The 27,556-nt window shown below is 41.4% G+C and overlaps 1 protein-coding gene across 1 annotated transcript in view; it reads right to left on the minus strand.

Moving 5' to 3' along the window:
- Positions 1-372: 372 nt before the first annotated feature.
- Positions 373-27,556, minus strand: part of LOC148368582 (aryl hydrocarbon receptor-like) — a 57,163-nt gene continuing 29,979 nt past the window's right edge. Inside the window, exons 6-11 of the mRNA XM_088330558.1 lie at positions 25,897-26,024; positions 23,798-23,979; positions 18,984-19,093; positions 15,229-15,370; positions 12,610-13,777; positions 373-2,866 (exon numbers count right to left, since the gene is read on the minus strand). Coding sequence (XP_088186684.1) covers positions 2,729-2,866; positions 12,610-13,777; positions 15,229-15,370; positions 18,984-19,093; positions 23,798-23,979; positions 25,897-26,024 — 1,868 coding nt within the window. The 3' untranslated portion in view covers positions 373-2,728. The remainder of the gene's footprint in view (positions 2,867-12,609; positions 13,778-15,228; positions 15,371-18,983; positions 19,094-23,797; positions 23,980-25,896; positions 26,025-27,556) is intronic.

Here is a 27,556-nt window from a genome sequence, read left to right on the forward strand (position 1 = left end):
CAGATGGTTCAGTCCAACTGATTACCCCCTTAACATTCCCAAAGCTTGCAAAGAAGCAAATACGTGTCGTAGACACGTGCGGATGCGGTGTCCGTACGATGTCACTCAAATGCATCGTTCCATCGTTCGGAAGGTTAAAGTCTTGGGATTCAAGAAATGCCAACCATTCCTTAGTTTCTATTTTCTTTTTCGCTCGCAACTTTACCGTGCATATGACAATAAACACTTGGAATTGAGTTGAATTCACTCAACTCATCACAGCAACATCAAGATTGTTCTAAAACAAGATACCGGAAAAATATAAAGCCGCACGTTCAATAATGATACGCAATCACTGTACATGTATTTATTCTCTCTCTCTCTCTCTCTCTCTCTCTCTCTCTCTCTCTCTCTCTCTTTCTTTTCCACCCCTTTTCTCCCACTCTGTCTCTTTCACTCTCTGTGTCTCTATTTTTCTCTTCCTTTGTTGCTCTTTGTCTCTTTCTCTCTGTTTGTCTTTTAACCTCTTTTGCTCCAACTTCCTTTTTTCCTTTTCTCTTTTTCATTTCCTACCCTTCGCACTTTCTTTTCTCTTTTCTCTCCTTCTGTCTTTCTATTTTTCTTTGGATCTCTTTTTTCCTCTCCCTTTCTTTTCCCGCTCTCTCACGACTTTTTATCTTTTGTTTCTCACGCTCTCTCCCTCTCTCTCTTTTTCTTGCTTTGTCCCACCCTCTCTCCTTCTCCCTCCTTTTTTCTTATTTTTTTATTCTCTCTTTTTCTTTCTCTTTGATCTACTAGTCCGGCCCCCGACAGGATGTTTGTTCTATCGTGTGGCCCCCGACTTAAAATGAGTTGGACACCCCTGCTCTAGCCTATCCGAGGCTCCGAATAACTTCAGCCAATAGCGATCGATGTAACGGATGATTGACACATCTTTTTCGGCCAATAGCAGGGTTTGTTTTGGCCCTCTAGCCAATCCGAGGCTCCGAACAACTTCAGCCAATAGCGATTGATTTAACGGATGATTGACACATTGGTTAGCCAATGAAACGCCGGTATATAAATCCCAGCATACACCGCGGACTACTCCACGTTCGGGGGGAAATCGAGTCGGCGGCTGTTGCGTAAGTTGCGAGACCTTGCGAATTTTGATATTGAGCCATATATAAGGCGCACTGTATTATAAGGCGCATGGTCAGCTTTTGAAAAAAATTAAGACTTTTAGGTGCGCCTTATAGTGCGGAAAATACGGTAATTTAATTTGTGCACAAGCTAAGAACTTACAGTCTAAATTTTACCTTCATCCAGGAAGACCAAAAGTTTTTTAAATGTTTCATTTTATTCTCAAATAAATAATATAAGATTTTCACGAGTGCAACATTACAACTGTATCACGAACAAGTTCACAGAAAAGCTATTACGGTATTCCCTCGATTTCTGTGATTAATGTGTTCCATAGATCTTTGCAGCAAAGCATTTTGGGATTTGTAGTCAAAAGGCGATTGATACGCACAAGCGCCGAAAAGCTCATTTTTGTGCAATGTATGTTAATAAATATTCTTGAGGATGCAGCCATCATTCCATCAGACGAAATTAAAGACATTTCAGCAAAATTCCATAAATTCTGAGACTTTGTGGAAAGGAATCATCCAGAAAAAGCATTGACAGGCCGAGCTATTGCTCATTAGGATGACGTTTGCCTCACGCATTTCCCACGGAAAAAAGCAGACCTCGTTGGATCAGTTTTTCAAAAAAAGCCAGGCAAAAAACAATGCTGTGGACCAGTAAACAAAAAGGCCAGTTAAATAGTAAATTAATATTTTTATTGCTTCCTTTATTCTTTAAATTTTTTTTAAATGATGTGCTTCTCTTTTTATATGTATTGTGCGGTCATCTAATTTTACATTTTTATATGATACATACTATTCATTTTATGTTTTGATGTTCTTTTATGATTTATTTAAATGTACAATGGAACCTCGGTTTTCGAACGCCTCACAGTTCGAACAAATCGGAGTCCGACCAAAAATTTTGAGAAATTCTTGCTTCGCTGTTCGTCAAAAAATCGGATTTCGAACGCCGGTAATGCCTGAGTGCGTACGCTAGGGTGCGATGCTGAGCGGCGTACGGGTTTTTAGCCCCTTATTATGCCTCCGAAGAAAGTCAGTGAAAGCGGCAAAGTTACTACAGGTGAAAAAAGAAAAGTAGCGCGTACAACTATTGCATTTAAGAAAGAAATAACAGCTCCACCTGCGCCTTCTGCTGACCACCACAAAGGTAAGAAATCCTATTCATAATTCTTTTCTTTATCCTTTTTTTTAATTTTTACACGTTCATGTTAGCCTAATCTTTCGTACGGAAGATTACGCTAACGCGAACGTACGATTAGCCTGGGTTAGCTTCATGTTTACGTTCATGGTAAACATTCAGGGTGTTGGAACGGATTAAAACGATTTACATTATTTTCAATGGGAAAAATGATTTCGGTGATCGAACAAATCGGTTTTCGAACAGGGTTCTGGAACGGATTATGGTCGAGAACCGAGGATCCACTGTATTATAATTTTGTGAGGCTTGGAACCGATTAGCTTATTTACAATTCTCAAGTAGAGGTAACTATGTGTTAGCCGCTATTTTGAATGATAACATGATCCGAAAATACGTGACGTAAACAAAATGGAGGTAAATACTAAATGCTTTCATTTTGAGCATCGGAGATAATCTCCCTCGTATTTGGTACCTTTCTTTGTCAGAGGATGAATTCAGAGTTAAGAGTTTCTTGGAGTGCTGCAGGGCACGGGGTTTTAGCTTCTTGATTCCCGCTGGACATGAAGCAAGTTTGGAGAAAAGCTGCATTAGCCACTTTGAGGAGGGGGCCTTCTTCCGCCTGAAACAAAGATGGCCGAATTAATACAAACCCGTCCGATAACGATAACGACAATCCGATCAAATTAATTTACAATCAGTGAATGGACTTCCCTTTTTTGGATAAAGCTGGTAAACCACAGACAGACTGAGAAGATCCTTTCTTCCTCATGCCATCAGGCTCTTTAACTCCACCCGGGGGAGTAAAAGCCCATATTAAACTCCACCCCCACATTTGCATATTAGCCTATTTTTTTAACAGTGTGTATTTTCCGTAGCACTATTTAAATACTCTATAGCAAAACGTTATATTGGGTATTTTTGCATTCTAAATGACTTATTTTATTATTTTATTTTTCAACACAAGGATACTGCTGGAAGTCTGAATTTCCCAACGGGGATGAATAAAGTATCTATCTATCTATCTATCTATCTAGACATCTATCTATCTAGACATCCGTCTATCTATCCATCTATCTATCTATTTATATATCTATGGTATCTATTTATATATCTATGATATCTATCCATCTATCTCTTGTATCTATTTATATATCTACGGCATCTATCCATCTACCTATGGTATCTATGGTATCTATCTATCTATGGTATCTATTGTATCTATCTATGGTATCTATCTATCTATTTAGACACCTATCTATCTAGACATATATCTATCTATCTAGATAGCTATCTATCTTGACATCCATCTATCGATCTAGACATCCATCTATCTATCTAGACATCCGTCTATCTATCTAGACATCCGTCTATCTATCCATCTATGGTATCTATGGTATCTATTTATATATCTATGGTATCTATTTATGGTATCTATGGTATCTATCTATGATATCTATCTATCTATGGTATCTATTGTATCTATCTATAGTATCTATCTATTTTTGGTATCTATCTATGGTATCTATCTATTTATGGTATCCATCTATAGTATCTATCTATCTATGGTATCTATCTATCTATGGTATCTATCTATGGTATCTAACTATCTGTGGTATCCATCTATGGTATCTATCTATGGTATCCATCTATAGTATCTATCTATCTATCTATGGTATCTATCCATGGTATCTATCTATCTATGGTATCTATCTATCTATGGTACCTATCTATGGTATCTATGGTATCTATCTATCTATGGTATCTATCTATGGTATCTATCTATCTATGGTATCTATCTATGGTATCTAACTATCTATGGTATCCATCTATGGTATCTATCTATGTTATCCATCTATAGTATCTATCTATCTATGGTATCTATCTATCTATGGTATCTATCTATCTATGGTACCTATCTATGGTATCTATGGTATCTATCTATGGTATCTATGATATCTATGGTATCTATCTATCTATGGTATCTATCTAGCTATCTATCTATGGTATCTATCTATCTATGGTATCTATCTATCTATGGTATCTATCTATCCATCTATCTATCTACCTACATATCTATCTACCTACATATCTATCTACCTATCTATCTATGGTCTCTATCTATCTATGGTCTCTATCTATCTATCTATCTATCTATCTATCTATCTATCTATCTATGGTACCTATCTATCTATGGTATCTATCTAGCTATGGTATCGATCTATGATATCTATCTATCTATGGTATCTATCTATGGTATCTATCTATCCATCTATCTATCTACCTACATATCTATCTACCTATCTATCCATGGTATCTATGGTCTCTATCTATCTATCTATCTATCTATCTATCTATCTATCTAGACATCTATCTATCTAGACATCCGTCTATCTATCTAGACATCCGTCTATTTATCCATCTATGGTATCTATGGTATCTATTTATATATCTATGGTATCTATTTATGGTATCTATGGTATCTATCTATGATATCTATCTATCTATGGTATCTATTGTATCTATCTATAGTATCTATCTATTTTTGGTATCTATCTATGGTATCTATCTATTTATGGTATCCATCTATAGTATCTATCTATCTATGGTATCTATCTATCTATGGTATCTATCTATGGTATCTAACTATCTGTGGTATCCATTTATGGTATCTATCTATGGTATCCATCTATAGTATCTATCTATCTATCTATCTATGGTATCTATCCATGGTATCTATCTATCTATGGTATCTATCTATCTATGGTACCTATCTATGGTATCTATGGTATCTATCTATCTATGGTATCTATCTATGGTATCTATCTATGGTATCTAACTATCTATGGTATCCATCTATGGTATCTATCTATGTTATCCATCTATAGTATCTATCTATCTATGGTATCTATCTATCTATGGTATCTATCTATCTATGGTACCTATCTATGGTATCTATGGTATCTATCTATGGTATCTATGATATCTATGGTATCTATCTATCTATGGTATCTATCTAGCTATCTATCTATGGTATCTATCTATCTATGGTATCTATCTATCCATCTATCTATCTACCTACATATCTATCTACCTATCTATCTATGGTCTCTATCTATCTATGGTATCTATGGTCTCTATCTATCTATCTATCTATCTATCTATGGTACCTATCTATCTATGGTATCTATCTATGGTATCTATCTAGCTATGGTATCGATCTATGATATCTATCTATCTATGGTATCTATCTATGGTATCTATCTATCCATCTATCTATCTACCTACATATCTATCTACCTATCTATCCATGGTATCTATGGTCTCTATCTATCTATCTATCTATCTATCTATCTATCTATCTATCTACCTATCTACCCTGGTCATATCCCTCGAGAGGGGTGACCGACAGCAAGAACACATACAAAAACAAAGAAAATAAAAAAATCTATCAGACTTTGCATTTTTGAGTTCCTACCGCCATTGTCTGCAGCTCATTTATGCCCAGAATATTCAGTATTAAAATCTTCGAAGGAACCTCTTGACTCTCTGCTTTTATTTTGAAAACGGTAAAGAAAAATATTTAGTTCTTTTAGATCTATTTCTGTGTCACTCCATCCTTGGTGCTGCTTCCAAGTCCGGTTCTACGAATGGGAAATCTGAGACCTCACAATGAAAACAATGAATGTTCATGCACGAGATAGCAGCTTCCAAATATTTACGTAGCATGTCTGATCACATTAGTATAGTTTACGCGGCAATTTCCGCCCGAGGCTTCAGTGGGGCCGACTTTCTACGACAGCAAAAGAGCTCGGCGGAGTTCTAGAGTCTAGACATGTCACTAAGGCTCAATCCACCACCCCCCCACATACACTTCATTTTACCCCTTAGATGGCGCATTCTTATTGAGGGCGCTGCCAGAAAAGCACAAGGTCACTGTGAGCAATGTTCCCTGGAATTTTCCCCGGGTCTGAGCGTTCACACAAAGTCGGTGAGCAACGCTTGAAACAACAGTGAGCAACGGCAATCCCAAGTGTGGCAGCTAAGTCATCAAACATGTCCAAAACTTGACATTTTGCTGAGTTTCCGGCAATGCAAAATGATTTTTCTCTTTTGAATGAATTGACTCATGTACTAGGGCGGCGCAGTGGCTAGCGCATGTGCGGCACAGTTCATGTCTTGGGAACCTCCTGCGTGGGTTCAAATCCAGCTCCAGACTTCCTGTGCGGAGTTTGTATGTTCTCCCCGTGCTTGTGTGGGTTTCCTCCGGGCACTCCGGTTTCCTCACACATTCCAAAAACATGCATTTCAGGTGAATTGGCCGGTCTAAATTGTCCCTAGGTGTGAATGAGCGAATGAGTTGTCTGTCCCTGTGTGCCCTGCGATTGGCTGGCAACCAGTTCAGGGTGTCCCCTGCCCACTGCCCGATGGTTGCTGGGATGGGCTCCAGCACCCCCGCGACCCTACTGAGGATAAGCGGTGGAGCTAATGACATGAGATGAGATGAGACTCATGTACTATTGCAAAGGTTGTACGGCCTACAAACGTCGTTTTTTCTTACAATTCTTTCACAAGATATCCATTTCTTTTTATTTCCTGATATATTTTGTCACATAATATTAACATTTTTGGGGGCTTATTTCGTCGGTTGTAGGATACAGAACTGTACTTAATCACATTTTGGAGTGGAAGTACAATGTTGGCAACAAGATTCACTTGATATCATTGGAAATTATTGGAATGCAACACAAACTTTTTCTTCTTTTTTCCATGTTTGTTTTTATACTTTTTTTTAAATTCCTTTTAAAAAAAAAATCTCATTGTGTTTATTTTTTCCGAGCTGTTACTTTTTTGTTTTTGTTCTCTGTTTACTTTTTTCCTACATTTATTTCTTTTCTTTTTTCTGGCTTTTTTCTATATATTTTCCATCTTTTTTCTCTTCCTTTTGTTTCTTTTTTTTCTCAGCCTTTTAGTACTTTTTCATTTTGGTATTTTTTTATTTTTTGTTCTATTGCCCTCTTCCTTTAAGTCATTTTGTGCATAATTTTACATCATATTTGGTCATGTTGGGATGAAAGAAGCAAAAACAACCCGAAGAGTCGTTTAGGACCCGGAAGAGCCGGTTCCTTTGAGTGAGCCGAGCCGAAAAAGCCGGTTCTCGACAAACTCTACTGACTTTACTTTTCAACTTCGTTCGACATTGACTTCAAAATACCGCATTTAGATAGATAGATAGATAGATAGATAGATAGATAGATAGATAGATACTTTATTCATCCCCGAAGGGAAATTCACTTTTCCAGCAGCATCCCTGAGCTGAGAACAATCGAAAATAACACGGGAGCTGCTGGAGTGGCTGCCATTCGTGACGGCGCCGGAAGGACACAACCTCAGGGGAACCCGTGTATTTTTACCTTCATGCACTGTCACTTTGACTTAAGTCGCTTCTTTGTTAGTAATTTTGAGCCCTCATTTTTGTGCGCTGGCTAGATTTTCTGGTGCGCTGAGAATGTGCACTGTGAGTGTTGTGAAAATGCGGGAGAGTAAACAAGAGTGAAGCGCAACTGCTGATTCAACTTTGGTGCCAGTAAAAGTTTGATTGAGTCGGAGACTTTACGCATATTTTCTGGAATTGCCCTGTAATATTACGTTTCTGGCGAAGTATCCAGACAGAAATAAAATTAATTATTGGCTGGGAGTTGTGGTTGGACCCAATGGCCTACGTAGTAGGAATTTTGCCAGAAGAATTACTGTCTGGTCCACAGGAATATATACTAAAGGTGATGCTTCTGGTAGCAAAGAAAATGATCCCAGTGTCCTGGCTGAAACCACAACCTCCTGACATAAAACAATGGAGGGACAAATTAAAGCAAATGTACATTAAGAAAAAAAATCACTGCAAGACTTCAACTGAAACTCGATCAATTCGAGAAAAGATGGAAGCCTATCACACAAATTTTACTTGATGTCTAAACACCTCCCCCCCATTTTAATTTTATTGATTGTATTGTATTAACATTTTTTTTTCCTTCTGTTATTTATGGGTGTGTCAAGTGTACCGTAAATTCCGGACTATAGAGCGCACCTTATTATAAGCCGCACCCATCACTTTTTAGGTGATTTGCCACTTTTGTACTGACACAAGCCACACCGATGTATAAGCCGCATGCAACCGCGTTGATACTTGTGACACAATCACAAGGTCAACTCTGACCAGGCTGTAATTTTCTACTTTGTAACTCCACAGATAGTGCACAGTTCTAGAACCACAGTCGGCATCATAAATGGAAAATGATACCCGTAATTAACGTATGATGCAGACTTGTAAAGTCCGGGTCCCGTCGAAAGTAATCCAAGGAAACAAAATGTATATTTCCAAAGTTAAGGGTGGGAAAAATATATATCTACTATTGTCCGCTGCGACAACAGACAGATCTACCGGTAACTCAGCTTTACCCCAATTCCCATCAGCCCGTGTTTGCTCCGCTCCTTCTTTTTGATTCGTCCGTAGAACACATAACAGAATAAATCTCTAAAATAAATACATTACAAAAATATACAGTTGCAAATACATATTATACATGGTTACACATATTTACGAAGAAAGACGGTACACCGAGAGAGTTTTCAAAGCTTTAATAATAATAATATAACTTTCATCCCAAACCTTGCCTTTGAAAGGTACCAACACGCTGGTAGGATCACGCCCGCAATGTATCATACGTGCCTGTTAAAAGAAAGCATCCCGTAATTGTGAAATTCCCGGAAGATCGTCCTCAACTTCCTCCTCATAACTATAGCCATCAAGGGCGCCTTCCTCATCATCGGAACGTACCTTTACTTAATGATTGCATAAACTTAGAGGTTGCAGTCATTCTTGGCGCACATATTCTACTGGTCTTAATCTTACATTTTATACTCCAACGCCGCTGGTGGCCGTTAGAAAAATTCCATAAAATGGCCGCTTCACTGAATAAGCCGCAGCGCTGAACATTTGAGAAAAAAGTAGCGGCTTATAGTCCGGAATTTACGGTATATGTTTTGTGTTTGTGTTGATGTATGATGGTGGAATCAAACCTCTGTCAAAATTTGTGTGAGAAGTAAAAAGTTGTAAAAAAATTGAAAAAGTAGCAGTAGCTCAGGAGGTAGAGCGCTCGTCTTGGGATCAAGGGATCCCAGTTCGAATCCCGTCTCGTCCGTGTTACATGTCGAAGTGTCCTTGGGTAAGACACTGAACCCCTAATACCCCCAATATGCAGGTTAGCGTCTTACATGGCTGCAAGACCGCTATTGGGAAATGTGAAGCACACTGTAAAGCGCTTTGGGAAGTCATTGACTTGAACAGACTTTAACAGGAGACAAACAGGAGCAAAAAACAGGGCAAAAAAGGGTCAGTAGCCGGGAAAGACGATCAAAAACGTGATCAAGATCGGAAACAAGTCGAAAGCCAGGAGAGGAGAGTAGACGTGGTTGAGGTAAAAAAAAAAACAGATCGTTATTCGGAGCGGGAGAACAGACATGGTCGAGATCAAAACAGACTGTAGCGGGAGACAAACAGGAGCAAAAAACAGGGCAAAAAAGGGTCAGTAGCTGGGAAAGAAGAGCAAAAACGTGATCAAGATCGGAAACAAGTCGAAAGCCAGTAGAGGATAGTAGACGTGGTTGAGGTAAAAAAAAAAAACGGATCGTTATTCGGAGCGGGAGAACAGACATGGTCAAGATCAAAACAGACTGTAACGGGAGACAAACAGGAGCAAAAAACAGGACAAAAAAGGGTCAGTAGCCGGGAAAGACGATCAAAAACGTGATCAAGATCGGAAACAAGTCGAAAGCCAGGAGAGGATGGTAGACGTGGTTGAGGTAAAAAAAAAACGGATCGTTATTCGGAGCGGGAGAACAGACATGGTCGAGATCAAAACAGACTGTAACGGGAGACAAACAGGAGCAAAAAACAGGGCAAAAAAGGGTCAGTAGCCGGGAAAGAAGAGCAAAAACGTGATCAAGATCGGAAACAAATCGAAAGCCAGGAGAGGATGGTAGACGTGGTTGAGGTAATAAAAAAAAAGGATCGTTATTCGGAGCGGGAGAACAGACATGGTCAAGATCAAAACAGACTGTAACGGGAGACAAACAGGAGCAAAAAACAGGACAAAAAAGGGTCAGTAGCATATATTTGCAAGAAGAGCAAAAACGTGATCAAGATCAGAAACGAGTCGAAAGCCAGGAGAGGAGAGTAGACGTGGTCAAGATGAAAAAACGGATCGTTATTCGGAGCGGGAAAACAGACGTGGTTGAGATCAAAACAGATCGTAACGGGAGACAAACAGGAGCAGAAAACAGGACAGGCGAAAAGGGCTTACCGTGTAAAAACAGATTTGCAGACGGACCGACAAAAGGGCACTGACAGGACAGAATTTAAATATTGACAGGGAGCCAATCTGTCAACAAGCTGCAGCTGGCGCCCACGGACGGGGCCAATTGGGCACCATGGCAACCATGACACAAACCCAATTTCACCAAGTCAGCTCCAGAGCACCCTACCCTATCCATGTCCCTTGACATAACCCACCAGAAGGAAGCAATCAAGAGAGTGACTAAACCAATTTCATGTGTTATGTTGTGTTAAGGAACATAATTCTTACATTGAAGGAAAAGCAGAGAGGCGTAGAAGATGTGGTGCTTGTGGCAAAGACAAGGAAGAATGAACAAGAGTGAAGCGCTAGTAGTGGTGATTCAACTTTAGTGAAGTAAAACTTTATTTGGAATACATCCAGATCTGCACGTTTTAAATTTTTGTACAAGTCGGGAGGATACCGCTTTGGGTCTATCCAACTATCCATTCATCCGTTTTCTGCTTATCCTCACTAGGGTCGCGGGGGTGCTGGAGCCCATTCCGGATAACTTCGGGCAGTGGGCAGGGAGCTGAATGCCAGCCAGTCGCAGGGCACACAGAGACAGACAACTCACTCGCTCACACCTAGGGACGGTTTGGATGTTTTTAAGAAGGTGGGAGGAAACCAGAGTGCCATGCAGGCGCGTGGAGAACATGCAAACTCCGCACGGGGAGGCTGCGGTAGCTGGAATTGAACCCTGGACCTCCACATTGTGGGTCGGCGGGCTAACCACCCAGCCGTCGCGCTTTGCTTTGGGTTTAAAGCACAGGTGTCAAAGAGGCGGCCCGCGGGCCAGATCAGGCCCGCTAAGGGATTGAATCCGGCCCGCGAGACAAGACTCAGAGAAGCGCAAGAGAAAAACAAGTTGCAGGTTGAAATATGTCAACATGATGTTGACAAAGCCAGGTGCCTCTCACAAAGGCACTGTACTTGTATTTATTTTTCTCTCTCTTCCTTTCTCTTCTTTCTTTCTCTTCTTTCTTTTCTTTCTCTTCTTTCTTTTCTTTCTTTTCTTTCTTTTCTTTCTTTCTCTTCTTTCTTTCTATTCTTTTCTTTCTCTTCTTTCTCTTCTTTCTCTTTCTTTCTCTTCTTTCCTTCTCTCTTTCTCTTCTTTCTCTTCTTTCTTTCTCTTTGTTTTTTCTTTTCTTTCTCTTCTTTCGCTTCTTTCTTTCTCTTCTTTCTTTTCTTTCTCTTTTTTCTTTTGTTTATCTTCTTTATCTTCTTTCTTTCTCCTTTTTCTTTCTCTTCTTTCTTTCTTTTCTTTCTTTCTTTCTTTCTTTCTTTCTTTCTCTTCTTTTCTTTCTCTTCTTTCTCTTCTTTCTCTTTCTTTCTCTTCTTTCTTTCTCTCTTTCTCTTCTCTCTCTTCTTTCTTTCTCTACTTTCTTTCTCTTCTTTCTTTCTCTTTGTTTTTTCTTTTCTTTCTCTTCTTTCGCTTCTTTCTTTCTCTTCTTTCTTTTCTTTCTCTTTTTTTCTTTTCTTTCTCTTCTTTATCTTCTTTCTCTCTCCTTTTTATTTCTCTTCTTTCTTTCTTTTCTTTCTTTCTCTTCTTTCATTCTCTTCTTTCTTTCTTTCCCTTCTTTCTTTCTTTCTTTCTCTTCTTTCTTCCTCTCTTTCTCTATCTTTTTCTTTTTCTCTTTCTTTTTCTCTTTCTCATTCTCTCTCTTTCTTTCTTTTCTCTTCCCTTCTCTTTAATCTACTAGTCCGGCCCCCAACAGAATTTTTGTTCTATCGTGTGGCCCCCGAGTTAAAATGAGTTTGACACCCCTGGTTTAAAGTATAAAATTAAGGATGAGAGCACCAAACAGACATGCAGAAGTCATTGCCAAAGGATTTAGTAAAGCGAGCATTGAATGAAGTTGGGCTAAAGTTGGACAGAAATTCTTGCATATTTGGAATGTTTGATAAATCCTATTTAGTGCAGCAAAGGACAAACCTAAAGTTACCTTCTAAAGAAGATCTGGTCAAGTCTTACCTGTTTGCGTTCACCTTGTGTGACGTCCGATGCCTCAAAAAGACCATAGTCCTCTACCGAAGGCTTTGCCAGAGTCCAAAACTGCTCCAGCTCCAGAGCGGCACCTGGTGAAGGACACGAAGCCACAAACGGATGCAGAGCTGGACTGAGGAGCTTGTTTGACTGCACGGGGTCAACCCAATGTTCAGAGTCACAAAGATTTGGTACCCAGTTGCCTGTATGTGCCGTGTTCGAGACTACGGGACCAACCGGGACGTGGTGAAGAAAAGCAGGATGTTCACTGGGGGGAAAAGGCTCTGGCAACAAAGTCTGTTTGTTCTCCTGCTGGCAATTTTTAAACATCTTCGCCGTGCTAAGAGTTTGGTTTTTATGAGGATAGGTTGTGTCAGCCCTGAGCAATGAATGGTTCTTACCAGAGAAGATGCTAAAGTCGTTTTTTTTAGATGGAAGCCCACTTTTACTGACTTGTTTGCTGAAGAACGGGATGGAGGACACTTGGTGTGGCTGTACCTGGCTGGTAGAACCTGAACTTTGTGCAGAATCTGGACCGAAATCATAGATTCCAAAACCGACCGTGTCGTTGGATCCTTCCATTCCCAATGACTGGTGAATGTAGGACCTCATTTCATTGTCCTTGATTTCTTGAAGTGTTGACACACGCTCGGAATCCAAGTCCACCTGGATCATCTTCTCATCTAAAAGCAAAAGTTCCAGGTCTTCAGCATTTAAGCCCAGATTCTCTAAGGCGCTGAGGAGTTCGCTGTTGGAGCAGGTTTCATTTTCGTCCAGGGAAAGGGAGTCGAGGGTGACCAGTAATGGATCACTGGTGGACTTTTCACTGCTGCATCCGGGGTTCTTCTGCCAGGCGTCACCAAATCCCGAAGTCTCTGATGGCTGTTTGCTCATAGTACTAGCAGAGTAGGACTTGTCAGCCTGAGAATCCGCTTGACAGACGTAAACAGACTGATCTTGGCTCATCAGAACTTCTAGTAGGGACTTTGGATGGATTTTCTCTATGTTCCCCCTCTTGCATCTAGCTTTGCCTCGGGTAGGTTCCGGAAATCCAGAGAGAGGGTAACCGGTCTGGTAGAGAAGTGCCTCGCCGGTAGCTAAGGTGAAGGGGAGGTGCATGGAGCGTTTTTTTAGGTGTTCTCCGCCTTCCTCGTCCCTGTTCGAGAGATAAAATAAAAAATGTAAGCCATGGTGATAGCACAATGACAATCTTCTGTAGGGTACAAGTCAACTTTAGACAACCTCCCGTTTTCAGGGGTTGAACAAACAGGCATGGACCACGCTTCCTGAGCAAAGGTTAGTCATTATTTTAAGCGCCAAATTACTTTTTATGATTATGTTTGTTGTTTTGAACAGTTGTTGTAGATAAATAAACGTGGGTCAGCCGATGGAGCTCGCTGAGAGTTTGCGAAAAACAAGTGTCGTCATCGAGAAAAAACACTGCGGCATCCGGGGTTGCGAAAGAACATCCGGGGTTGTGAAACGGACAGAAAGTTGGCTGGGTCAAGACGTCTTCTTCAACTATCTTGGGGGAAATCACGTAATTTGGGAGAATCGAGAGGACGCAGCAATCCGGGAAAAACAACACGTGATATTTCTGGCGTGAAATTTCTGAACGAAGGGGATAAAAGCTGATGTCTCCGAGAGACGAATGAGAAAACGCTGTGTCAACTCTTGTAACGAAATAAATGGTTTTCTCCCTTTCTGACATATTGCCTGCGTGTGTTTTGGGGCGACGCCCAAAGATGGCTTCTCCAAAACAGTCTGCGTACTGCTTACAATATTTCCCTGGAGCCATAACTTAGAAATACTACAACTAGTAGGCAGAGATTGAAGAGTGAAAAAATAATTACATTTAAAATAAACCAGCTGCACAGCGCTGACAAACGTGGCTAGCCTAATTCAATCGCATACTAGAATGCACGATTACTAAATCGAAAATAAGAAATTTCTACGATTGACTACGAGTTACATGTATTCAGTTCAATGTAATAAAGTTATTTACTGACTGTGCTTTAATTCAATGTACAATAAAAGGTCAGGGCAGGCAGTGTGGAATGCATAAGTGGCAGATGTTTTGTCGAGGACGGGACGCACTTCTGATAACAGGATGCGTGTGTGTGCTGACGGCGCAGAACTACCAGACGTCGGGGTAATGTTGTGTGAGATTATTGAGCACAAACAACTGCAGGCGCGCGCCCATGGGAGGAGCCGACACGCCATCATGTGGGGAGAAAACAACCAATAAGAGAAAGCCAAAGTTAGCTGCAGATGACACATAGCCAATAGGGGAATAGTGGGATGTCTTTGATTTGTTTGCTGAAATGTATAAATGATCCGGGGCAACTCGGATACGGGCCGTCTCCTGTTGGGCACACTTAGATCTGCTGTTGTGAATAAACCCGCCTTGTGTGGAATTGCCGGCTTCCTGGTAATTTTCTCTCTCAAAACGAGCGCGCATAATTGTTGGATGAATGTAGATCGTGTTTGGTTAATGAAGTCAGATAACAAATTCGAACAATTCCAAATTCCAAGACTGTTTAGATGAATTCATCAATCGATTATGTATTGAAATAATTGATTTGCCCCTTAATACACTCTACTTACACGAGCGGTCTCTGGGTGGCGATAATGTAGTCCGGTTTGTTGTTCTTGTAGACCAGGCGGGCGTTAGCTTGGACCCACTTCCATCGGTTTTCCTTGGTGAGTAACCGGAAAACAGTCAGGCCGCTCTCACCCGTCTTCATCACTACAAGCACAACAGATGTTGTAGATTTTTTGGACTTTGGCATTAATAGTGCCGAGATCTTTTTCCCGTCTGAGTACAGTAATCCCTCGGTCATTGCGGTTAATGGGGACCGAGACCACCCGCGAAAACTGAAAATCCGCGAAGTAGCGGCACCCCTTCAAAAATGCACGGCGGCGCAGTGGTTAGCGCATGTGCGGCACAGTTCTAAGGTCTTGGGAACCTCCTGTATGGGTTATAATCCAGCTACCGGACTTACTGTGCGGAGTTTGTATGTTCTCCCCGTGCTTGCGTGGGTTTCCTCCGGGCTCTCCGGTTTCCTCCCACATTCCAATAACATGCATTTCAGGTGGATTGGCCGGTCCAAATTGTCCCTAGGTGTGAATGAGCGAGCGAGTTGTCTGTCCCTGTGATTGGCTGGCAACCAGTTCAGGGTGTCCCCTGCCCACTGCCCGATGATTGCTGGGATGGGCTCCAGCACCCCCGCGGCCCTACTGAGGATAAGTCAAGTCAAGTCAAGTCAAATTTATTTATATAGCCCTTAATCACAAAAATGTCTCAAAGGACTGCACAGGATTACAGTTACAAAATTACACAATTACCTGATCTTAAACTAGCAAACCAGCATGCGGGCAAGGAAAAACTCAAAAACCTCAGTGTGAGGAGAAAAGAGAAACCTTGAGAAAGGACCTCACATGTGGTAATCCCCCTTCCAGGATTGAACAGGGTGAATTACAATTAGCATTACTGTACACAGAATAGTAAACACTAGGTAAGATGTTGAAAATGTCCGGAAAGAGCATGACATCAACGACGACGCCAGCTGGTAAATGCAGGGGTTGACATGCTGCAGGTCAGACCCCGGTCCGCTGACCCATCCCAAATCATCCTTCTCCTTCGTATCAGCCAGGCAGGCCTCAGAAAAAGACAGGACAAAACAGAATACGAGGTGGGCATCAATCATATGCTTTGGAATAGAAGTGTGTCTTAAGCCTCAATTTAAAAACTTCCGTTGAGGTTGCAGATCTTATCTCCAGAGGCAGGGCGTTCCACAACACCGGGGCCCGGATGGAGAACGCTCTCGAGCCCGCAGACTTCTTGGCTCTCGGAATCACAAGTAGACCGGCATTTTCCGAGCGCAGACTCCGTGCAGGAACATAGGGGGAAATCAAATCGGAGAGATAAGAGGGTGCAAGCCCATGCAAACATTTATATGTTAATAAGAGAACCTTAAAGTCACATCTTAAGTGGACTGGGAGCCAGTGCAAGTTGGCCAATACAGGTGTAATATGCTCAAACTTTTTAGTCTTAGTCAAAAGTCTAGCTGCCGCATTCTGAACCAGCTGCAAACTTTTAATGCTAGACATCGGGAGACCAGAAAGCAATACATTACAGTAATCAAGCCGAGAAGTAATAAACGCATGAATTAAAATCTCTGCATCTGATTGGGACAGCATTGAACGAATCTTCGCAATATTACGGAGGTGGTAGAAAGCTATTCTAGTAATATTTTTCACATGTAACTGAAACGACAGATTAGGATCAAATATAACACCTAGATTTTTGACCGAGTCACTATGGGTGATATTACATTTGTCTAGGTTCAGGGTAATGTTTGAAAACAAATGACGACAGTGAGCTGGACCAATAATCAACATTTCAGTTTTTTCTGGGTTAAGGCGTAAAAAATTATTTGACATCCATCTTTGAATCTCAGTAAGGCAATCCTCCAGATTTCTAAAACTTAAATGTCCAGTTTTTTCCAGTGGCACATACAGTTGAGTGTCATCTGCATAGCAATGGAAACTAATATTATACTTGCGGATAATGTCACCAAGCGGGATCATATAAATACTAAAAAGAAGGGGGCCAAGTACAGAGCCTTGAGGAACACCACAAGGGACATTAGATTGTTTAGAGGTCATATTGCCATAGTTAACACATTGCATCCTGTCTGACAGGTAGGACCTAAACCACGAGAGTACAGTTCCTGAGATACCAATGCGTTCTAGACGAATCAATAATATGTTGTGGTCGACCGTATCAAAAGCAGCGCTGAGATCCAGCAGCAGTAACATTGATGAGGCACCAGAATCTATTGTTAAAAGGAGATCATTGGTTACTTTTGCAAGGGCTGTCTCAGTAGAATGATTTGCTCTAAATGCTGACTGGACAGTTTCAAAAAGGTGTAGCTGATGAGATGAGATGTGATATGTGAGTGTTTGTGAAGCGTTTTGGGAAACAACAGTTAAAAAAATGGTCCGTGTTCATTTTAATGAAAGTGAAAGAGCTACCTTCTGACAATAACAACATACTTTAGCTAGCGGCATCGAACGGCTTTTACAACAAATACACGAAACCACACACAATTAGCCGTGTTTAGGTAGTACAAACAACCGCTCGCTTTTGGTAGAATAAAGTCAAACTTGAGATGAAATGTGACAGAAGAGAATATACTTACGTCGCGTCGCCGAGTTCCTCCATGATAAACAGCGCCACATAAGATGGGGGTGAGGTGGGAGGAGTTGAAGGAGGGGGGGGTGAGCGAAGCGGTAACTCTCCATGACTAAACATTGTGTCAGGGCTTCCCCCTCCCCTTCACAATAAGAGTGTCCACACCGTGTCCTCAGTTGACATAAGCTCGCGCTTGCTCAAGTCAATAAATGCTTTTATTGAGAAGGTAAGGTATATTTTTTACACCCGCAAAGCTCTGAACCCGCAAAAGTGGAACCGCGAACTAGCGAGGTTCCACTGTATGTTCATATTATTGTTCTTCACCCCCCTAAAAACAGACAGTTTAACCTTACAGTAGATCTCCAGGATACCACATGAATCTGTTCCGAGGTGATATCGCTGAGTGAAATTGCCGTATGGCGGGGGGGATAACGATTGGGTCCTGTTTCTGTTCTGGTTCTGACAATAAAATCTTCAATCTTCATTTTTGTCCACTTCAGCCACATTACTATGACACCAATATCCGTAAAATCCGCAGACCACAAACCACAGAAATCAGGAATGGGGAAAATCCATTTTCACGGCATTGTACATCTAAAATTGTACGATGCAGATAGGCCAAGATCGGGCCCAAACACCCACTAGCAATCATAGAACTCTTCGTCTTCTTGTGATTGTCAACATCCTTTTGCTGTCTGGGGCGGCAGAGGCTCAGGAGGTAGAGCGCTCGCCTTGGGATCAAGGGATCCCAGTTCGAATCCCGGCTCCTCCGTGTTACATGTCGAAGTGTCCTTGGGTAAGACACTGAACCCCTAATGCCCCCAATAAGCAGGTTAGCGCCGCTATTGGGAAATGTGAAGCACACTGTAAAGCGCTTTGGGAAGTCTTGACTTGAAACGCACTATATAAATGCCGATCATTTCATTTCATAATCCTGAAATGGGGATGCTACAAGTGCGGTCCCTTCTCAGGGTTTCTTCATTTTCCTCATGTTGAGGTTTTTGAGTTTTTCCTTGCCCTCATGTTGGTTCCAGATCAGGGGATGATGTCATAATTGTCTGAAAAATAGTCTGTCTAATAACCTGTGCAGCCCTTTGAGACTCTTTGTGATTAAGGGCTATACAAATAAAAATGACTTGACTCGACTTGACTTAAAACTTACTTCTGACGTGATTTTCAGCACAGTACAGCATGTCAGCGGCGTGGATGAACTGGTAGCCCGAACCTCGGACACGGAGCTCTGCTTCTGTGTAACCCAGCACGATTTTACCCCTAAAAAAAACACAATTTTCATATATTTAGGAGTGTTTCACATACCATATATGTTTTTGTCCTCTCACTAACTTTTGGTTAATTGGTTGCTTGGTTGATATGCGTCACGGAACCGGACCAGGGAGGCAGGAAGGGTGAACTCAATTGCGTAACGATCAGTTACTTTTATTTCGAAAATAAAAGTCGTCCAACACGCAGGGACAAAAACAAAACAAAAACAGGCTTACAGGCAATCAGAAACTTAGACTAGGAAATACTCACAAACAGGCTTAAAGTTACTAACACAGACAAACGGGCATGACAGGTCTTCCTCGAGTCAAACAAAACAGAACAGAGCAAAACAGAGCAATGCAGAACAATGCAATGCACCAGCAACCGGCAGTCCCCAAACCAGCCCTTAAGAATCCCAGACGTAATTAGGACAATCTGTGTCAGCCGGTGTCAAGGGGCGAGACCAGCTGGTTGTCATGGCGACCATGCAGGACATGACAGATATGAGTGTTTTTATGCGCTAAACAGAAGAGGGGTTGGACTGCCGCAGCAGCACAATGAGCACAGGAAGGGTTCAAGAGAAATTGCAATACGGAGGAAAAAAAAGGAGATTAAAAGAAAATAAGTCAAAGCAGCAAAATGGATCCTTGTTTGGACTCATTTTAATGATATTAATGGCTCCAAAACATTCTGCATTGTCTATCACTGCCAGAAGAATCGGAATCAATCCCCTAATGGTGTCAGGACCAGAACGGAAACAGGACCCAATTGCGTTACGTTTCTCACAAGTTTTATTGAAGGAAAGAGGAAGGGCTTGCGCCCACGATCCGGTGTCGCTCTCGTACTCGGATTGTGTTCCGAACGCGGAAGTGTATCTTCCTTAGCAAGCGATGGCTGTGTCAGGGACGGAAAAAAACGGGTCGGTAATTGGGACTGGGAGAGCAAGGCGTGGTCAGGGTCGGAAGTGAGTCGTAAGCCAGAACGGGTGAGTAGACGTGGTCAGGATCAAAACGGGTCGAAGCCGGAGGCAGACGGGAGCAATAAACGAGACAGGTGGGAGTCAGATCAAAAAATGCTTGCCTAGTGTTCACTGAGGTTCGCAGACGGACCGACAAAAGGGGACAGACAGGACTGGGTACAAATACTGATCGGGAGCCAACCAGAACCCGCGGCGGTTGGCGTCAAATGAGCAGGCACAGCTGAGTCACATCAGTAATCATGATAAATGGTTAGCACTTTGTGTTCCTAAATGCCAATATTAAGAAGTGTAGGGATTTTTCTAGCTTTCATTTTGAAAATCGTTAGGATTGAAACGAATTATTCTTTACTGCAATCAGTAAACGAATGTTGCTGATGCTCCACCGTAAATTCTAGAATTTACTACTCTGATAAAATTCAATTATGTAATTACTGGAGTTCTTTAAGTTCTGATATGAATTACTAATCCCAAGAAAATTGATTCAATGAACCAGGCCGATTGCAATAGCGTACACACAATTTATTAACACAGAGAATTAATGATAAAAAACGGGGTGGGGAGGGGCAGAGATTATGGAAGTTTTCGACCGCTGAAAGTTAGTAGCACATGAAGAAAGTTTCCCGCTATAATGCTAGCCGATTTGGGGGGATTCCTTTGTACAGAAAGAACGCTCATTCCCAAGTACCAGCAAACATGGTGTTAAATCTGAAACCCTACTTTTACTTGTTGTTGCGGAGAGATTTGTTCTCGTGCTCGAGTTGGTCGCATCGACTGGTCCATATGCTGAACTCTAGGTCGCAGTGCAGACCCGCACAGCCACGACACACAGCAGTCGTGCGACACAGTAGGAAAGAGAGCAAGCTATTGATCAGCTCCTCTTTTTATATGGACCAGGGACGCTTGACCATATCATGCCTCTTTGGGCGTGGTCTCAGATATCTGAGACCACCGGGATCAGATGAGCGTGTTTGAAGTTGCTAAACTTGTTAGAAAGCCAAAGTGAGAAATTTGCATAATGTTCTGTACTTGAGAATCCCTCCAATCGACATAATTACGTACGGTGAGAACATGATTTTATCAATACATTGCCTTGGACGTTTTAATTACCGTACTTTCCGCACTATAACGCGCACCTAAAAGCCTTTATTTTTTTCAAAAGCTGACCATGCGCCTTATAATACAGTGCGCCTTATTTATGGATTAATATTAAGTCGCAAAGTCTTGCAACTAATGCAGCAGCCGCCGACTAGATTTTCCCCCGAACGCAAAGTAGTCCGTGGTGTATGCTGGGATTTATTTACCGGCGTTTCATTGGCTAACCATTGTGTCAATCATCATTTGAATCGATCACTATTGGCTAAAGTTATTCGGAGGTAAAGGGGGCGGATCCTTTTTATCATTTACAGGCTCGCATAGGCTAAAGGGGCAAAACAAAGCCTTTAATTGGCCGAAAAAGATTAATGTGAATAGCAAGTTGGGTTGACGGCATAGAGAAAACATTATTTTACTATTCTGTACTGTATTTGTAAATATGTTACTCTCCTGGATTTACTACACTCACGGATATAAGAGGACCATGGTTGCAGATTATTATTGAACACAACGACTTCGGTGAGCTACTCCGGCTATATATTTTCCCTGTATCTTGTTTCAGACTGAACTCGATGTTTCTGTGATAAGCGGTGCAGATAATGGATGGAATGGAGTGTCTATTTTTAAATTCAACTCAATTCCAAGTGTTTATTGTCATATGCACAGTAAAGTTGCGAGCGAAAAAGAAAATAGAAACTAAGGAATGGTTGGCATTTCTTGAATCCTAAGACTTTAACCTTCCGAACGATGGAACGATGCATTTGAGTGACTTCGTACGGACACTGCATCCGCACGTGTTCTCGACACGTATTTGCTTCTTTGCAAGCTTTGGGAATGTTAAAGGGGTAATAAGTTGGACTGAACTATCCGACTGTTTTGTCGACGTTCCCATTGTAGCGCCTTATCATCCGGTGCGTCTTATGTATGTCAAATATAGGACCAAAAACTATTTTTTCGGGGTGCGCCCTATAACCCGGTGTGCTTTATAGTGCGGAAAATACGGTACATTCAAAACTCCGTGTTATCAGATTTCATTATGGTACATGATGAATTGGTACGTTCGGGAACTGTCCAAAAGGGGACGCCGTCGTTCCATCCTTTCCAAAGTTCAGAGTTACTTGGAAGTCAATTTTGTGCTGGGCTTATTTGCTCTCTAGAAGAGACTAGCAACTAACCGACCCGACAGCAGCGTAAACTTTTGATAAAATGTTAAAGTTAAAACTTATATAAACTCTATGTTGGCAAAATTACTCAAATAAAAACAAGCATTAAGGTATTTAAAATTCCCAAGCGGGAGAGCCCTGTCGGGTGGCCCCCTCCGGGCGAGTGCCTCGGCCGACCTCTCCTCCCGTGTGAGAAGCTAACTTTTATTCACACAGGAAACAGAAAAATACACCGGAAATGCGACTTCAAAATAAAAGAGTTCAAGACTGATAAACGTACAAGAGATGCAATTAGACTGATTATTGAAACGTTACTTCATGTGTGTGTGTGTGTGTGTGTGTGTGTGTGTGTGTGTGTGTGTGTGTGTGTGTGTGAAAGATTGTTTTTATATTTAGGAATATAAAAACAATTTATATTCACACAGTGAATTCTGAGAAATATTACAACCAAAACGACCAACCTATCATAAAAATAAAACACTTTCTGTAGAACAAACAAGGTTGGGTAGGGTTACTTTAACTTGATTACATTCGATTACTTTTGGATTACTCCCATATGAAATGAAAATGAAATGATTTGCATTTATATAGCGCTTTTCAAGTCAATGACTTCCCAAAGCGCTTTACAATGTGCTCCACATTTCCCAATAGCGGCCTTGCAGCCATGTAAGGCGCTAACCTGCTTATTGGGGGTATCAGGGGTTCAGTGTCTTACCCAAGGACACTTCGACATGTAACACTGACGAGCCGGGATTCGAACTGGGATCCCTTGATCCCAAGACGAGCGCTCTACCTCCTGAGCTACTGCCGCCCCAAATACCAAATATGCTAATAAAAGACAAAAGAAACTAAATATGAATCAAATGATGACTCACAACAGGTGGTAAGCTTTCTCTCCTGGCTTTGATCTCTTTGATCTCCGGCAAAACGAACATAAAATGCCTCAGAAACAAAATGAAAATAAATCCAAACAGCTTGCCAACATCATTTTTGCCGTTCCATGTATTCCGTTACTCCCCAAGCCTGCACAAAATTTAGTCATTTTAGTCATATTTAGTTTCTTTTGTCTTTTATTAGCATATTTGGTATTGGAGTAATCCAAAAGTCATTGAAAGTAATCCAGTTAAAGTAACCCTACCCAACCCTGAGAACAAATAACTTTGTTTCTGATCCCATCGATCCTATGCACCTCGAGTTGATGGTGAAGCCGCTAGCATGCCTTTATCCATCTCGAACATTTCTTCAAATGGGTTTTTAGCTGAGGATACGTCTGATCTACATCGTCCCGACATTTTGATACAAAACACTGTAGGAGCCTGTGGATCACATGTGTGTTTGTCTGTGATACAAAGATGGCCGACCTAAATCAGCATCGTCTGCCTGACGTTCTGATTGGCTGAAAACAAGCGCTGTCGGATCTATGAATTTTATGACAGAATGTTTCAAAAAATTTGGGGGAAAGATAAGAAAAGCAGATACTTTGCATCGCAGGCCATGGGAGTGAAGTCCAGTTTGTGCTTGGTCCTGAAGATCATGTTCTTTGTTCGGATTTCCAAAATGGCCGGCGATTGGAGCGGAGTGGCCACAGAAAATAAGGCTCGCTGGAGCGGGCCGCCGCTTTGTCCGTGGAGGAATTTCAGTCGACCCTGGATGCTCAACGCCTGCAACAAAGAGAGACGACTTCCTTTCAATTAAGGTTCCATTCCAACAGCATACCTGTCAACCTCCACGGCTCCATGCCCATTAAACTGTCATATTTTCCCGTACAAAATACAAAATAATCGTACACCATATATTTTTTGGGGAATGATGCATGAAGGAAATCCCCAGGCGGCAGACGCATGCGCACAGTAGCATCAAACCGCTCGCTTCGTTTGCAACGAAAAAAACGATACCGAGATAGAGGCTACCGCGGCGAACTCGTTTGTCTTGATTGATTTGCCGTTTGGTGATAGTCGGTGTATACCGGATGGTACCCATCGTTGACAAATTTGCGTTTTTCCGTACAGATTTCCTTACTCGTACTCGTCTTAAAATGCATAAAAAATGCACTTTGTAAGGCAAAACTGTACCGGTTGACAGGTATGCAACAGTCAGGCATCATTGTTGTTTAGTACGACAAAAATTTAAAAAATACATTTTCCTAATGCTCTGTAAACACCCCATTAGCTATACTGTAATTCATATCAGAACTCAAAGAACTCAAAGTAATAAATGAAATGATCTGCATTTATATAATGAAGACCTCCCAAAGCGCTTTACAGTGTGCTTCACATTTACCCATTCACACACACACACACACACACACACCAATAGCGGCCGTGCAGCCATGCAAGGCGCGAACCTGCTTATTGCTCCTAATGCTCTGTAAACACTCTTAGTGACATACCATTAGCTATACTGTAATTCATATCAGAACTCAAAGAACTCAAAGTAATAAATGAAATGAAATGATTTGCATTCATATAGCGCTTTTCAAGTCAATGAAGACTTCCCAAAGCGCTTTACAGTGTGCTTCACATTTACCCATTCACACACACTCACACACCAATAGCGGCCATGCGGCCATGCAAGGCGCCAACCTGCTTATTAGGGGCATTAGGGGTTCAGTGTCTTACTCAAGGACACTTCGACATGTAACACGGAGGAGCCGGGATTCGAACCTGTGATCTCTTGATCCCAAGACGAGCGCTCTACCTCCTGAGCTAATGCCGCCCCAGTGAAAGAGTTTCTAGCATCTTATTATTATATTTTGTCGCATAATAGTAACATTTTTGGGGGCTTATTTAGTCGGTTGTAAGATACAGAACTGTACCTAATCACATTTTTTAGTGGAAGAACAATGTCGGCAACAAGATTCACTTGATATCATTGGAAATTATTTGAAATCAACACAAACTTTTTCTTCTTTTTTTGGTGTTTTTTTTCTACTTTTTTAAAAATTCCTTTAAAAAAATCTCATTGTGTTTATTTTTTCCGAGCTGTTACTTTTTTCTTTTTGTTCTCTATTTACTTTTTTCCTACATTTCTTTCTTTCCTTTTTTTCTGGCTTTTTTCAATTTTTTTCTCTTTCTTCAGTTTTTTTTTTTTTCTCAGCTTTTCACTACTTTTTCATTTTGGTATTTTTTGCTTTTTTGTTCTATTCCCCCCTTCCTTTAAGTCATTTTGTGCATAATTTTACATAATATTTGGTCATGTCGGGATTGAAGAAGCAAAAACAACCTGAAGAGCCGTTTAGGACCCGAAAGAGCTGATTCTTTTTAGTGAGCCGAGCCGAAGAAGCCGGTTCTCGAAAAACTCTACCGACTTTACTCAACTTCGTTCGACTTCGACATTGACTTCAAAATACCGTATTTAGAAAACAGTGTCAGGGGAACCCGTGTATTTTACCTTCATGCACTGTAACTTTGACTTAAATTGCTTCTTAATTAGTAATTTCGAGCCCTGATTTTTGTGCGCTGGCTAGATTTTCTTCTGCGCTGAGAATGTGCAGGCAGTGCGCGATTGGCCACACAGAGGGAACATTGGTTGCAATCCTAACAATTTTCAAAATTCAAGCTAGATAAATCCCTACACACCAAGAAGCCAGAAGAACTATCCAGTAGGCATCGGAATCTGCAAACGAAGCTCCTCTCACAGAAGGACGAGTTCTCCGGAGGAAGCTCGTCTTGGTTGTACCTCAGCAGGTAGGCTGGCTCACCGTTTCCTAGCGTAAACAAAAAAAAAGAAGCTGAATGGATCGTCCTTGACCTACTTACGTGCTTCAACAATTGAGCTGAAGATAATTCCCGTTGACGTGTCCACGGAGGGGACGTGAAAACATCTCCAGAGGTTTGAACCGATGTCACTTTGCTTGACCTTTCTGGACGAGTGGGCTGGAGTGTCCTTGTGACAGCTCCAGTTTGCTTCATGAAATAGTCTAACCCCGGGTTACAACAAGAATCTGTTCTTAAATGGAGATTGTGAGGTGAAATTGTACAGATACAGTGTTCTCGTTTGCCCATTTTTGCTGAGGACGCATAGTGTCGAATCAACGTGCGTCCCCGGGAAGCTTTTTTAACACAAAATTGACATTATTACCCCATTACTTTTTTTTTTTTTAACAAAGATTTATCGCACTCCAAACTTTTCGTCGGGCAGATCCGCCATTGTTGTTTGGGTCTCGCGGTTCGAGATTTCGTTGCTTCGAGATGACGTCATTGTTGTGGTGCTTGTCGTCGAGTGAAGGTTAAGTACGCCTCCGAAAAAACAGTATTCGGTAAAAATCAACACAAAATTGGTCATTTATCAGTGTCAGTAAGTCGAAACATAATGCAGAGAGTGATAACAACAGTAATAAATCCGGCAAGGAAAGCACGCGTGTTGAAGAGAACGATTCGACGAAAGAAAATAAACAAAAGAATACTCCTAGCAAGAAAAAGAGTTTTCTGCCAAAACGGACTCAATTATATTCCTGGTTACGCTATGAGGAGGATGATAATGGAGGCTACATGTTCTGTGATGCGTGTACCCAGCGTGACAAAAAAACTGGATCGCATGAATCATTTCGCAACACGAACTTTCAGAAGAGCACATTGGATCGGCACCACGACAATGAAAACCACAAATTAGCTATGGAAATTCCGTTGCTGCAATTGGACCTTGAGAAGGCATTACAACTGTGGCGGGACAGCAGACACAAACTTTTTCTTCTGTTTTCCGTGTTTTTTTCTACTTTTTTTAAATTCCTTTAAAAAAAAAATCTCATTGTGTTTATTTTTTCTGAGCTGTTATTTTTTTCTTCTTCTTCTCTATTTACTTTTTTCCTACATTTCTTTCTTTTCTTTTTTACTGGCTTTTTTTCTAAATTTTTCCTTCTTTTTTTCTCTTCCTTTTGTTTCTTTTTTCTCAGCTTTTCACAACTTTTTCATTTTGGTATATTTTTCTTTTTTGTTCCATTCCCCCCTTCCTTTAAGTCATCTCATCTCATCTCATCTCATCTCATTAGCCATACCGCTTATCCTCATTAGGGTCGCGGGGGGGCTGGAGCCCATCCCAGCCATCTCTGGGCAGTGGGCAGGGGACACCCTGAACTGGTTGCCAGCCAATCGCAGGGCACACAGGGACAGACAACTCATTCGCTCATTCACAATTTGGACCGGCCAATTCACCTGAAATGTATGTTTTTGGAACGTGGGAGGAAACCGGAGTGCCCGGAGGAAACCCACGGGGAGCACGGGGAGAACATACAAACTCCGC

This window comes from Urocampus carinirostris, chromosome 3 (genome assembly GCF_059441175.1).
Source record: "Urocampus carinirostris isolate Australia breed hairy pipefish chromosome 3, RoL_Ucar_1.0, whole genome shotgun sequence".
NCBI classification, from domain to species: domain Eukaryota; kingdom Metazoa; phylum Chordata; class Actinopteri; order Syngnathiformes; family Syngnathidae; genus Urocampus; species Urocampus carinirostris.